The 14494-nt window shown below is 44.2% G+C and overlaps 2 protein-coding genes across 2 annotated transcripts in view; one reads left to right on the plus strand and one right to left on the minus strand.

Moving 5' to 3' along the window:
* LOC135534853 (parvalbumin alpha) overlaps positions 1 to 14494 on the plus strand; it is a 352035-nt gene that overhangs the window by 11922 nt on the left and 325619 nt on the right. The gene's annotated exons all lie outside the window — the stretch shown is intronic.
* Positions 1 to 14494, minus strand: part of mgat3b (beta-1,4-mannosyl-glycoprotein 4-beta-N-acetylglucosaminyltransferase b) — a 52800-nt gene that overhangs the window by 11889 nt on the left and 26417 nt on the right. Inside the window, exons 2-3 of the mRNA XM_064961487.1 lie at positions 736 to 814; positions 87 to 262 (exon numbers count right to left, since the gene is read on the minus strand). Of these exons, the coding sequence (XP_064817559.1) occupies positions 87 to 262; positions 736 to 814 (255 nt within the window). The remainder of the gene's footprint in view (positions 1 to 86; positions 263 to 735; positions 815 to 14494) is intronic.

Here is a 14494-nt window from a genome sequence, read left to right on the forward strand (position 1 = left end):
CCTGCGAGGCGGCGAAGTTAGACGACGAGGCAGCCGACGTTAACGGTGTGCCCCCCCACCCACCCAACCCTCCGACCCACACACACCTGAGGCCGGGCGGGGGTCCTTCCTCCTGCGAGGCGGCGAAGTCAGACGATGAGGCAGCCGACGTTAACGGTGTGGCCCCCCCCTCCCTCCAGAAGAAGCCTGTCACCATGATGAAGGACTTGATGTTGGGGTACGGGGCCGACAGTTCCTTGAGCAGGGATACGTAGTGTAGGGCCTGGAACAAATAGAATAGAATGATTATCAACAACAATACAATTATGGTGTGTTGACTTTTTTTCCCCCATGAACTTACATTTTGGCATTGTGAATGAATTAATGAATGAATACATTTTATTTGACAAATGTTTTTTTTAAACATACAGGATAGCCTCAACTATTTACAACTATACACACAGTAAAATTATTGAGAAAACACACCGTCAGATAACTTATTTCAACTGTCATCCTTGTTATTACATGAGCAACAATAGACAGCTTGGGCAAGACTGTCGGTACATTGGCACAATTTCATTTAAAATACATTGAATATATACAATATAAAGATCTTAATTTGACCTGTATTGTCACAGCAAAAATAATCCTGAAGCAACAGAATGTCCTGCGGGACAGGAAAAATTCTCAGCAGCAAAAGAGTGATCAAATTAAGGTCCTACATCTGTAGGCTATACATATAACAATATATTTTACCTTGTAATAGTGGAGGAAGGAGATGACACACAGGCCCACTGTGCACAGCAAGAACACTCTGTGACGTCGCATTTTCATCCTATAGGAAGAGGGGGAGAGAGAGAATTGACCAATGGGAGATGACACACAGGCCATAAACATATCAACATGAACTGTGCACGGCAAGAATGTTGCTTTCTTTTCTTGTAGAGAAGGGGAGAGGAGGGGGGAGAGGAGGGGGGGAGAGACAGAGAGTCAAAGGTGAAAGAGATGGAAAGGGAGAAAGGGGGAGAAAGGAGAGGGAGAGAGAGAGGTAGCTAGAGAGAAGAGGATGAGTTCCTTTCATTATTCACTTGACATCATCAACCAGTCAGCGAACTGTACATTTAATCTAATCCAATTTCTTCCTTGATTGGTTTATATAAAATATGTGGCCAAAACCTTGATCAACTCATTCAAATTCCTAAAAAACATCCCAGAATGTAAATGCGTCCCTTTCTAAAAACGTCAGAAAGTACATCGACATTCATATCCTCCGAAAAAATAGGATTGTATCTTAAAACAGTTCAGTTCATATTCAGTTCATATTCAGTTCATATTCAGTTCATATTCAGTTCATATTCAGGGCAGTCAGTGCTGACGGTGCAACATCTATTCTTACATTTAATCCATCTTAATGTTTTGTTTTAATACGTCTCTCGCAGCCCACTTTAACCACACACAATGAAAGAAAGGGGGAAGAAAAGAGAGAGGTAGAATGGGAGAGAGAAAGAAAGAGAGATAGATTGAAAGAGGGAGGCTGGGAGAGGGAGAAGAGAGAAAGAGAGAGAGAGCAAGAGAGAGAGAGAGGCAATCTGGCAGTTGTAACACACAATACCTAGTATGAATCTAAAGTAGCCTAGAAGCCTGTACAGGGCAACCTCAGGGATTCCACTGCTTTATCAAACTATGAACAGAACAGAGGAGAGAGAGGGAGAGAGTTGAGATGAGAATGAGAGGGGAAAATCAGGCGGAGGAAAGGGAGATTGGGAGAGGAGGAGGGATGGAGAGATATGGTCCAGTGGAGGGAGGAAAAGTATGAACAATGGATCAGCCAGAGGGAGGGAGGGAAAGTATGAACAAGGGATCAGCCAGAGGGAGGGAGAGAAAGAATGAACAATGGATCAGCCAGAGGGAGGGAGGGAAAGAATGGACAATGGATCAGCCAGAGGGAGGGAGGGAAAGTATGAACAATGGATCAGCCAGAGGGAGGGAGGGAAAGAATGAACAATGGATCAGCCAGAGGGAGGGAGGGAAAGTATGAACAATGGATCAGCCAGAGGGAGGGAGAGAAAGTATGAACAATGGATCAGCCAGAGGGAGGGAGGGAAAGTATGAACAAGGGATCAGCCAGAGGGAGGGAGAGGAAAGTATGAACAAGGGATCAGCCAGAGGGAGGGAGGGAAAGTATGAACAATGGATCAGCCAGAGGGAGGGAGGGAAAGTATGAACAAGGGATCAGCCAGAGGGAGGGAGGGAAAGTATGAACAAGGGATCAGCCAGAGGGAGGGAGAGAAAGTATGAACAAGGGATCAGCCAGAGGGAGGGAGAGAAAGTATGAACAAGGGATCAGCCAGAGGGAGGGAGGGAAAGAATGGGGAAAAAAATGAAAAATTCAGTAAACTTCTCTGACAAATGTCAGCGTTTTGCATTCCTGCTAAGACCAGGGAGATATATGCTGCTGACCCAAGGACAGTTTAGTGTTCTCCCTAAGAGTTGAGGATAGGATATGAGGGAGGGAGGGAAAGCTGATATTAGATCTGTGCCTATGGGCCAGAAATCTATACAGGCTATCTCTGAGGTCACACACACACACACACACACACACACACACACACACACACACACACACACACACACACACACACACACACACACACACACACACACAATTCCATTCCACAAGGCTAATGCTACACTTGGCAGGACTACAAGCAACAACTGAGAGAGGAAGGGAGGGAGAGAGGAGGGGGGAATTGGTGCGGTGCAAGGGAGCGAGGTAGGGAGGGAGAGAGGGTGCGAGGGAGGAGAGAGAGATGAAGGGAGCAAGGGTGGTATTGAATCAGTGTGGTGCTAGGGTGTGAGGTAGAGAGGGAGCGAGGGAGAGAGAGGGAGAGAGAGATGGAGGTATAGTATTGAATGGTTGCGGTGCTAGAGAGAGTGGAAGGAGGGAGGGAAAGAGGGAGGTAGAAGAGGAGGGGTGGTTGAATCTGTGTGGTGCAAGGTAGTAGAGGAGGGGTGACTCGGTACGTTGCTAGACAGAATGGAAGCAGGGAGCGAGCGAGGAAGGATAAGAGAGGAGTAGAGCAGGGCTTGGTTTCCCCCTCCAGTCATTTCCTCTCTGTCTACCTTATTATCTCTCATCTCCAATTCTCCTTCATTTTCTCTCCTTCTCTAGTTCGCTCCCACTCTCCTCCATCTCCCTTTCCCTCTCTCCCCATCTCCATTACATTACATATTTCCTGTCGACACACAGTATAGGCAAGTGAAAGAAATAGTGAAAAGGAGGGATGAAGAATGACAAGAAAAGCTAGGATGTATGGATGTCTTTTTCTCAATGATGAAAACCTCTCTCTCTATTTATCTCTCTATCTCCTTACATCTCTTTCTCTGCCTCTCTCCTTACATCTCTCTCAGCCTCTCTCTCCTTACATCTCTCTCAGCCTCTCTCTCCTTACATCTCTCTCTCTGTAGGCTAGAAGACAGCATGAAATGACAAGTGAGAGACGGGATGTCTAAGAGAGAGTGAAGGAATGGATGTCTCTCTCTCCTTCTTCTATAACAAAAGGTGCTAGGTCAATAATACAGCCGTGATGAAAACCTTGTCTTGCTCTGAACAGTACACACAACCCCACTCTGTCAATGCTCAGCGTTTTACAACAACACAAAAGGCTGAAAACAGTTGCGGGGAAAAAACCGTTCAGGTGGGTCTGTAACACAAAGGACCATGACTGTGGTGCCGGATGCTGTTCTTCCATCCCTACCGTAGAGGGGAATCCCAACAACCATCTGAAATGTTGCCGTCTCAACTAGAGAACAGGCCGTCTTTTCTACCCAGGAACCAACAGTACAGTATAGATCAGGGTTGCTCAACTCTTACCCTATGAGGTCCAGAGCCTGTCGGTTTTCTGTTCTACCTGATCATTAATTGCACACACCTGGTGCCCAAGGTCTAAATCAGTCCCTGATTAAAGGGGAACAATGAAAGAATGCAGTGGAACTGGCTTCGAGGTCCAGAGTTTAGTGTGAGGGGTATAGATTATGGTGCCAGCCAGCCAGCCAGGTGCACATTTCTACAGTAAAGAAGGAATGTTGACAACAGATCAGGAACAGATTGGCTTCTCTGAATGTGAACCAATAACTGTAATATCTATGTACTATGGTGCCAAGTACCAATGAAGCACATCTTTAATAGTCAAGACAGGAAACGTTGGAAACTGACTGATATAGAACCAATAGAAAACAGAAGGCTTTTCCACTGACAGATATAGAACCAATAGAAAACAGAAAGCTTTTCAACTGACAGATATAGAACCAATAGAAAACAGAAGGCTTTTCAACTGACAGATATAGAACCAATAGAAAACAGGCTTTTCAACTGACAGATATAGAACCAATAGAAAACAAGCTTTTTAACTGACTGATATAGAACCAATAGAAAACAGGCTTTCAACTGACAGACATACAACCAATAGAAAACAGGCTTTTCAACTGACAGATATAGAAGCAATAGAAAACAGAAGGCTTTTCAACTGACAGCTATAGAACCAATAGAAAACAGGCTTTTCAACTGACAGATATAGAACCAATAGAAAACAGGCTTTTCAACTGACAGATATAGAACCAATAGAAAACAGGCTTTTCAACTGACAGATATAGAACCAATAGAAAACAGGCTTTTCAACTGACAGACATACAACCAATAGAAAACAGAAGGCTTTTCTAGAACATGACAAGACTATAGAACCAATAGAAAACAGGCTTTTCAATGACAGATAGAACCAGAAAAAGGCTTTTCAACTGAACATACAACCAATGTTGCAGATATAGAAGAGAAAACAGGCTTTTCAACTGACAGACATACAACCAATAGAAAACAGAAGGAAATGTTGCAGTTAGAAAGGAAATGTTGCTGTTAGAGAGGAAATGTTGCAGTTAGAGAGGAAATGTTGCTGTTAGAGAGGAAATGTTGCAGTTAGAGAGGAAATGTTGCTGTTAGAGAGGAAATGTTGCTGTTAGAGAGGAAATGTTGCAGTTAGAGAGGAAATGTTGCAGTTAGAGAGGAAATGTTAGAGAGGAAATGTTGCAGTTAGAGAGGAAATGTTGCAGTTAGAGAGGAAATGTTGCAGTTAGAGAGGAAATGTTGCAGTTAGAGAGGAAATGTTGCTGTTAGAGAGGAAATGTTGCAGTTAGAGAGGAAATGTTGCAGTTAGAGAGGAAATGTTGCTGTTAGAGAGGAAATGTTGCTGTTAGAGAGGAAATGTTGCAGTTAGAGAGGAAATGTTGCAGTTAGAGAGGAAATGTTGCTGTTAGAGAGGAAATGTTGTAGTTAGAGAGGAAATGTTGTTAGAGAGGAAAGTTAGAGAGAAATGTTGCAGTTAGAGAGGAAATGTTGCTGTTAGAGAGGAAATGTTGCTGTTAGAGAGGAAATGTTGCTGTTAGAGAGAAAATGTTGCTGTTAGAGAGGAAAAGAGAGGAAATGTTGCAGTTAGAGAGGAAATGTTGCAGTTAGAGAGGAAATGTTGCAGTTAGAGAGGAAATGTTGCTGTTAGAGAGGAAATGTTGCAGTTAGAGAGGAAATGTTGCAGTTAGAGAGGAAATGTTGCAGTTAGAGAGGAAATGTTGCAGTTAGAGAGGAAATGTTGCTGTTAGAGAGGAAATGTTGCTGTTAGAGAGGAAATGTTGCAGTTAGAGAGGAAATGTTGCTGTTAGAGAGGAAATGTTACAGCAGTTACGGTACCAGAGGAAATGTTGCTGTTAGAGAGGAAATGTTGCAGTTAGAGAGGAAATGTTGCTGTTAGAGAGGAAATGTTGCTGTTAGAGGGGAAATGTTGCTGTTAGAGAGGAAATGTTGCAGACTCATAGAGAACCGATGGAGAACAGATTGCCTTCTCTGAATGTGACCCGATAACCAATACTATATACAGTACAGTATAAATACGGTACCAGGTAGTAAAGATGGAAGCTGAATGTCCCTAAACTAGAGGGTAAATTACATACAAACTGACATACAGTAGAGAACAGATAGGAAACATATAGTTTTCTCTGAACGTGACCCAATAACTCTGTATATCTATGACTGTGGTGCCAGCTACCAAAGGTGTACAGATCACACTACCTACAGAGAAGAGGAAATGTTGCAGACACACAACACACTCGCTGAGAACAGATAGAGGACTGATAAACAGACAGAGAACAGACTGCCTCTTCTGAATGTGAACCAAATGAACCAATGACCCGCTGGTATCCCAGTGACCATCACCACGGCGACAAGGCCAGCCAGCCAATCAAACTGGGCAGAGGTTCTGTACACAGAGTAGTAGAAATTGACAGTGTCATTATTTGTGGAATAGCGGATATCAAATGAGGAAGAGGGGAAGAATGTTATTTCCAGCAGTTGGTTTGTTCATCTAAAAACACATTCAGAGATTACAGTGAACACACACATGCACGCAGGCACACACAGACACACACACACGCACAGTCCCACACAGCATCCCTGGGGTGGGAAAAAGACCCATTGGAATGCAGCCTTAAGATATTTGAAATGCTCTACGGGCCGTCTCAGATTAGCTGGGAAACCGGTGGCAAATCATTTGGTTTGGAACTCTCTCAGATTAGCTGGCAACACAGGCCTGGCAGATCATCAGATAAACAACCAGTGGGGCACTGCTACAGCCTGCAATGTGGTGGCACACTGATCACTCTCTCAGATTAGCTGGCAACACACACGCACACACTCGGTGGCACACTGATCACTCTCTCAGATTAGCTGGCAACACACACACACACACTCGGTGGCACACTGATCACTCTCTCAGATTAGCTGGCAACACACACACACACACTCGGTGGCACACTGATCACTCTCTCAGATTAGCTGGCAACACACACACACACACTCGGTGGCACACTGATCACTCTCTCAGATTAGCTGGCACACACACACACACTCGGTGGCACACTGATCACTCTCTCAGATTAGCTGGCAACACACACGCACACACTCGGTGGCACACTGATCACTCTCTCAGATTAGCTGGCAACACACACACACACACTCGGTGGCACACTGATCACTCTCTCAGATTAGCTGGCACACACACACACTCTGTGGCACAGACACCAGCCACTATTATTGCTGAGGAGGGCAGTGCAGAAATCAACAGAAAAGCTCATTGTTGGTTGTCATAGCAACAGAGGGGGTGGGGGCAATAGAATACAGACAGGGAGGGAAATTGAGTTTGAGACAATATTATCCACAGTCAACAAGCCAACTTAGCGCTGTCCTGGGAGACACACACACACACACACACATGCACACACATTGGACACTCATGCAAACGCACACACACACACAGGATGTGGGCCTGTATACAGACGAGACATTCTGTCGACTTGGTCTTAACCAGAACCCCAAGGGGACAATGGCTGCTTACTAAGCAAAAAACACAAAGCCTGAACTGTTCGGACTCCTGTCCTAAGTGTGTGTGTTCCTCTGTTCTCCAATATCAACAACCACACAGATGTCCCCAGTCCCATTGTATCAAATGGTGGTCAATAACCCAAAGGGCCAACTAGGCAGCCATTTTGTGCCGACACAGCATCAGCAATAGATATGGCTCCTATTGTCTTTGCGGCTCCACAGCTCCACATTTTCTCATCACATTAGGGTCTGGCAATGTACCACGTGGCTACTGTGCCCCAGCTGGCCTTCTTCCCTAGAGGAGGAATATGTCAAGGACATTGGGACGGGGAAACTAATACAAAAATGGATGGATGGGGGGGGGGTCCCCAATCAGATATGTGAAGTCCATTGTCTTAATTGGTTGGCCTATCAACTCAAAAGGGGGAGGGTTACATCCCATGACTACACACACACACACACCACACACGCATACCACACACACACTCTCACACACTTATGCTGCTTTCACATAGGATTTACGGTACTTTGCCCCCCCCCCCAAAAAAAATAATTGGCCAATGTTTATATGACCCCCTTACAAACAGGCCCATTTTTTTAATCAGATTCTTTCCTAAATATACCTTTTATACCTTCCATGCCGGCATGCGGGTGATGAGTAGCACTGGTGTGCAGATGTGGGTGGGCGTCTATTTTTATAAACCATTGAAAATATACACCATCAAAAATAAATCCTTTATTAATTGGTTTAAGCAGGTCCTAGTAAACATTATAAGACTAATCAAATGTATTTTCAAAAGAATAGAATAGCATATCTTAGGGGTCTGTGCAGCCATTATGTTCTTTAAACAGACAAGACACACCTACCCGATCACAGTCAACACACATATTTAAAAAATGAAGAGACCACTGCTAAATGATCACTTTCTCTGGTTTTACTATTTATAGGTATGTGTTTGGGTAAAATTAACATTTTAGTTTTATTCTATAAACTACTGACAACATTTCTCCCAAATTGCAAATAGAAATATTGTCATCTAGAGCATTTATTTGCAGAAATGGACAAAATAAAAATAACAAAAAATATGCAGTGTTGTCAGACCTCGAATAATGCAAAGAAAATAATTTCATATTCATTTTTAAACAACACAATACTAATGTTTTAACTTAGGAAGAGTTCAGAAATCAATATTTGGTGGAATAACCCCAATTTTCAATCACAGTTTTCATGAGTCTTGGCCTGCTCTCCACCAGTCTTTCACATTGATGTTAGGCTACATTATTGCATGTTAAATGTCTCTGATCAGTGATAGATGAGCTATACCACCTCCACTTATTGGCCCAGCCAGAAACCAAATCACCAAATAGGCCTAGCCTACAGTAGAGACGGAGACTCAGTGAAACCAAATCACCAAATAGGCCTAGCCTACAGTATAGAGACGGAGACTCAGTGAAACCAAATCACCAAATAGGCCTAGTCTACAGTATAGAGACGGAGACTCAGTGATACCAAATCACCAAATAGGCCTAGCCTACAGTATAGAGACGGAGACTCAGTGAAACCAAATCACCAAATAGGCCTAGCCTACAGTATAGAGACAGAGACTCAGTGAAACCAAATCACCAAATAGGCCTAGCCTACAGTATCGAGACGGAGACTCAGTGATAACAAATCACCAAATAGGCCTAGCCTACAGTATAGAGACAGGAGACTCAGTGATACCAAATCACCAAATAGGCCTAGCCTACAGTATAGAGACGGAGACTCAGTGAAACCAAATCACCAAATAGGCCTAGCCTACAGTATAGAGACAGAGACTCAGTGAAACCAAATCACCAAATAGGCCTAGCCTACAGTATAGAGACGGAGACTCAGTGAAACCAAATCACCAAATAGGCCTAGCCTACAGTATAGAGACGGAGACTCAGTGAAACCAAATCACCAAATAGGCCTAGCCTACAGTATAGAGACGGAGACTCAGTGAAACCAAATCACCAAATAGGCCTAGCCTACAGTATAGAGACGGAGACTCAGTGAAACCAAATCACCAAATAGGCCTAGCCTACAGTATAGAGACGGAGACTCAGTGAAACCAAATCACCAAATAGGCCTAGCCTACAGTATAGAGACGGAGACTCAGTGAAACCAAATCACCAAATAGGCCTAGCCTACAGTATAGAGACGGAGACTCAGTGAACCAAATCACCAAATAGGCCTAGCCTACAGTATAGAGACGGAGACTCAGTGAAACCAAATCACCAAATAGGCCTAGCCTACAGTATAGAGACGGAGACTCAGTGAAACCAAATCACCAAATAGGCCTAGCCTACAGTATAGAGACGGAGACTCAGTGAAACCAAATCACCAAATAGGCCTAGCCTACAGTATAGAGACGGAGACTCAGTGAAACCAAATCACCAAATAGGCCTAGCCTACAGTATAGAGACGGAGACTCAGTGAAACCAAATCACCAAATAGGCCTAGCCTACAGTATAGAGACTGAGACTCAGTGAAACCAAATCACCAAATAGGCCTAGCCTAGAGTATAGAGACGGAGACTCAGTGAAACAAATCACCAAATAGGCCTAGCCTACAGTATAGAGACGGAGACTCAGTGAAACCAAATCACCAAATAGGCCTAGCCTACAGTATAGAGACGGAGACTCAGTGAAACCAAATCACCAAATAGGCCTAGCCTACAGTATAGAGACAGAGACTCAGTGAAACCAAATCACCAAATAGGCCTAGCCTACAGTATAGAGACGGAGACTCAGTGAAACCAAATCACCAAATAGGCCTAGCCTACAGTATAGAGACGGAGACTCAGTGAAACCAAATCACCAAATAGGCCTAGCCTACAGTATAGAGACGGAGACTCAGTGAAACCAAATCACCAAATAGGCCTAGCCTACAGTATAGAGACGGAGACTCAGTGAAACCAAATCACCAAATAGGCCTAGCCTACAGTATAGAGACGGAGACTCAGTGAAACCAAATCACCAAATAGGCCTAGCCTACAGTATAGAGACGGAGACTCAGTGAAACCAAATCACCAAATAGGCCTAGCCTACAGTATAGAGACGGAGACTCAGTGAAACCAAATCACCAAATAGGCCTAGCCTACAGTATAGAGACGGAGACTCAGTGAAACCAAATCACCAAATAGGCCTAGCCTACAGTATAGAGACGGAGACTCAGTGAAACCAAATCACCAAATAGGCCTAGCCTACAGTATAGAGACGGAGACTCAGTGAAACCAAATCACCAAATAGGCCTAGCCTACAGTATAGAGACGGAGACTCAGTGAAACCAAATCACCAAATAGGCCTAGCCTACAGTATAGAGACGGAGACTCAGTGAAACCAAATCACCAAATAGGCCTAGCCTACAGTATAGAGACGGAGACTCAGTGAAACCAAATCACCAAATAGGCCTAGCCTACAGTATAGAGACGGAGACTCAGTGAAACCAAATCACCAAATAGGCCTAGCCTACAGTATAGAGACAGAGACTCAGTGAAACCAAATCACCAAATAGGCCTAGCCTACAGTATAGAGACGGAGACTCAGTGAAACCAAATCACCAAATAGGCCTAGCCTACAGTATAGAGACGGAGACTCAGTGAAACCAAATCACCAAATAGGCCTAGCCTACAGTATAGAGACGGAGACTCAGTGAAACCAAATCACCAAATAGGCCTAGCCTACAGTATAGAGACAGAGACTCAGTGAAACCAAATCACCAAATAGGCCTAGCCTACAGTATAGAGACGGAGACTCAGTGAAACCAAATCACCAAATAGGCCTAGCCTACAGTATAGAGACGGAGACTCAGTGAAACCAAATCACCAAATAGGCCTAGCCTACAGTATAGAGACAGAGACTCAGTGAAACCAAATCACCAAATAGGCCTAGCCTACAGTATAGAGACGGAGACTCAGTGAAACCAAATCACCAAATAGGCCTAGCCTACAGTATAGAGACGGAGACTCAGTGAAACCAAATCACCAAATAGGCCTAGCCTACAGTATAGAGACGGAGACTCAGTGAAACCAAATCACCAAATAGGCCTAGCCTACAGTATAGAGACGGAGACTCAGTGAAACCAAATCACCAAATAGGCCTAGCCTACAGTATAGAGACGGAGACTCAGTGAAACCAAATCACCAAATAGGCCTAGCCTACAGTATAGAGACGGAGACTCAGTGAAACCAAATCACCAAATAGGCCTAGCCTACAGTATAGAGACGGAGACTCAGTGAAACCAAATCACCAAATAGGCCTAGCCTACAGTATAGAGACAGAGACTCAGTGAAACCAAATCACCAAATAGGCCTAGCCTACAGTATAGAGACGGAGACTCAGTGAAACCAAATCACCAAATAGGCCTAGCCTACAGTATAGAGACGGAGACTCAGTGAAACCAAATCACCAAATAGGCCTAGCCTACAGTATAGAGACGGAGACTCAGTGAAACCAAATCACCAAATAGGCCTAGCCTACAGTATAGAGACGGAGACTCAGTGAAACCAAATCACCAAATAGGCCTAGCCTACAGTATAGAGACGGAGACTCAGTGAAACCAAATCACCAAATAGGCCTAGCCTACAGTATAGAGACGGAGACTCAGTGAAACCAAATCACCAAATAGGCCTAGCCTACAGTATAGAGACGGAGACTCAGTGAAACCAAATCACCAAATAGGCCTAGCCTACAGTATAGAGACGGAGACTCAGTGAAACCAAATCACCAAATAGGCCTAGCCTACAGTATAGAGACGGAGACTCAGTGAAACCAAATCACCAAATAGGCCTAGCCTACAGTATAGAGACGGAGACTCAGTGAAACCAAATCACCAAATAGGCCTAGCCTACAGTATAGAGACGGAGACTCAGTGAAACCAAATCACCAAATAGGCCTAGCCTACAGTATAGAGACGGAGACTCAGTGAAACCAAATCACCAAATAGGCCTAGCCTACAGTATAGAGACGGAGACTCAGTGAAACCAAATCACCAAATAGGCCTAGCCTACAGTATAGAGACGGAGACTCAGTGAAACCAAATCACCAAATAGGCCTAGCCTACAGTATAGAGACAGAGACTCAGTGAAACCAAATCACCAAATAGGCCTAGCCTACAGTATAGAGACAGAGACTCAGTGAAACCAAATCACCAAATAGGCCTAGCCTACAGTATAGAGACGAAGACTCAGTGAAACCAAATCACCAAATAGGCCTAGCCTACAGTATAGAGACGGAGACTCAGTGAAACCAAATCACCAAATAGGCCTAGCCTACAGTATAGAGACGGAGACTCAGTGAAACCAAATCACCAAATAGGCCTAGCCTACAGTATAGAGACAGAGACTCAGTGAAACCAAATCACCAAATAGGCCTAGCCTACAGTATAGAGACAGAGACTCAGTGAAACCAAATCACCAAATAGGCCTAGCCTACAGTATAGAGACTGAGACTCAGTGAAACCAAATCACCAAATAGGCCTAGCCTACAGTATAGAGACGGAGACTCAGTGAAACCAAATCACCAAATAGGCCTAGCCTACAGTATAGAGACGGAGACTCAGTGAAACCAAATCACCAAATAGGCCTAGCCTACAGTATAGAGACGAAGACTCAGTGATACCAAATCACCAAATAGGCCTAGCCTACAGTATAGAGACGAAGACTCAGTGAAACCAAATCACCAAATAGGCCTAGCCTACAGTATAGAGACGGAGACTCAGTGAAACCAAATCACCAAATAGGCCTAGCCTACAGTATAGAGACGGAGACTCAGTGAGTGAAACCAAATCACCAAATAGGCCTAGCCTACAGTATAGAGACAGAGACTCAGTGAAACCAAATCACCAAATAGGCCTAGCCTACAGTATAGAGACGGAGACTCAGTGAAACCAAATCACCAAATAGGCCTAGCCTACAGTATAGAGACGGAGACTCAGTGAAACCAAATCACCAAATAGGCCTAGCCTACAGTATAGAGACAGAGACTCAGTGAAACCAAATCACCAAATAGGCCTAGCCTACAGTATAGAGACGAAGACTCAGTGATACCAAATCACCAAATAGGCCTAGCCTACAGTATAGAGACAGAGACTCAGTGAAACCAAATCACCAAATAGGCCTAGCCTACAGTATAGAGACGGAGACTCAGTGATACCAAATCACCAAATAGGCCTAGCCTACAGTATAGAGACGGAGACTCAGTGAAACCAAATCACCAAATAGGCCTAGCCTACAGTATAGAGACGGAGACTCAGTGATACCAAATCACCAAATAGGCCTAGCCTACAGTATAGAGACGGAGACTCAGTGATACCAAATCACCAAATAGGCCTAGCCTACAGTATAGAGACGGAGACTCAGTGAAACCAAATCACCAAATAGGCCTAGCCTACAGTATAGAGACGGAGACTCAGTGAAACCAAATCACCAAATAGGCCTAGCCTACAGTATAGAGACGGAGACTCAGTGATACCAAATCACCAAATAGGCCTAGCCTACAGTATAGAGACGGAGACTCAGTGATACCAAATCACCAAATAGGCCTAGCCTACAGTATAGAGACAGAGACTCAGTGATACCAAATCACCAAATAGGCCTAGCCTACAGTATAGAGACAGAGACTCAGTGATACCAAATCACCAAATAGGCCTAGCCTACAGTATAGAGACAGAGACTCAGTGATACCAAATCACCAAATAGGCCTAGCCTACAGTATAGAGACGGAGACTCAGTGATACCAAATCACCAAATAGGCCTAGCCTACAGTATAGAGACGGAGACTCAGTGAAACCAAATCACCAAATAGGCCTAGCCTACAGTATAGAGACGGAGACTCAGTGAAACCAAATCACCAAATAGGCCTAGCCTACAGTATAGAGACAGAGACTCAGTGAAACCAAATCACCAAATAGGCCTAGCCTACAGTATAGAGACGGAGACTCAGTGAAACCAAATCACCAAATAGGCCTAGCCTACAGTATAGAGACGGAGACTCAGTGATACCAAATCACCAAATAGGCCTAGCCTACAGTATAGAGACGGAGACTCAGTGATACCAAATCACCAAATAGGC

This window comes from Oncorhynchus masou, chromosome 5 (assembly GCF_036934945.1).
Source record: "Oncorhynchus masou masou isolate Uvic2021 chromosome 5, UVic_Omas_1.1, whole genome shotgun sequence".
NCBI classification, from domain to species: domain Eukaryota; kingdom Metazoa; phylum Chordata; class Actinopteri; order Salmoniformes; family Salmonidae; genus Oncorhynchus; species Oncorhynchus masou.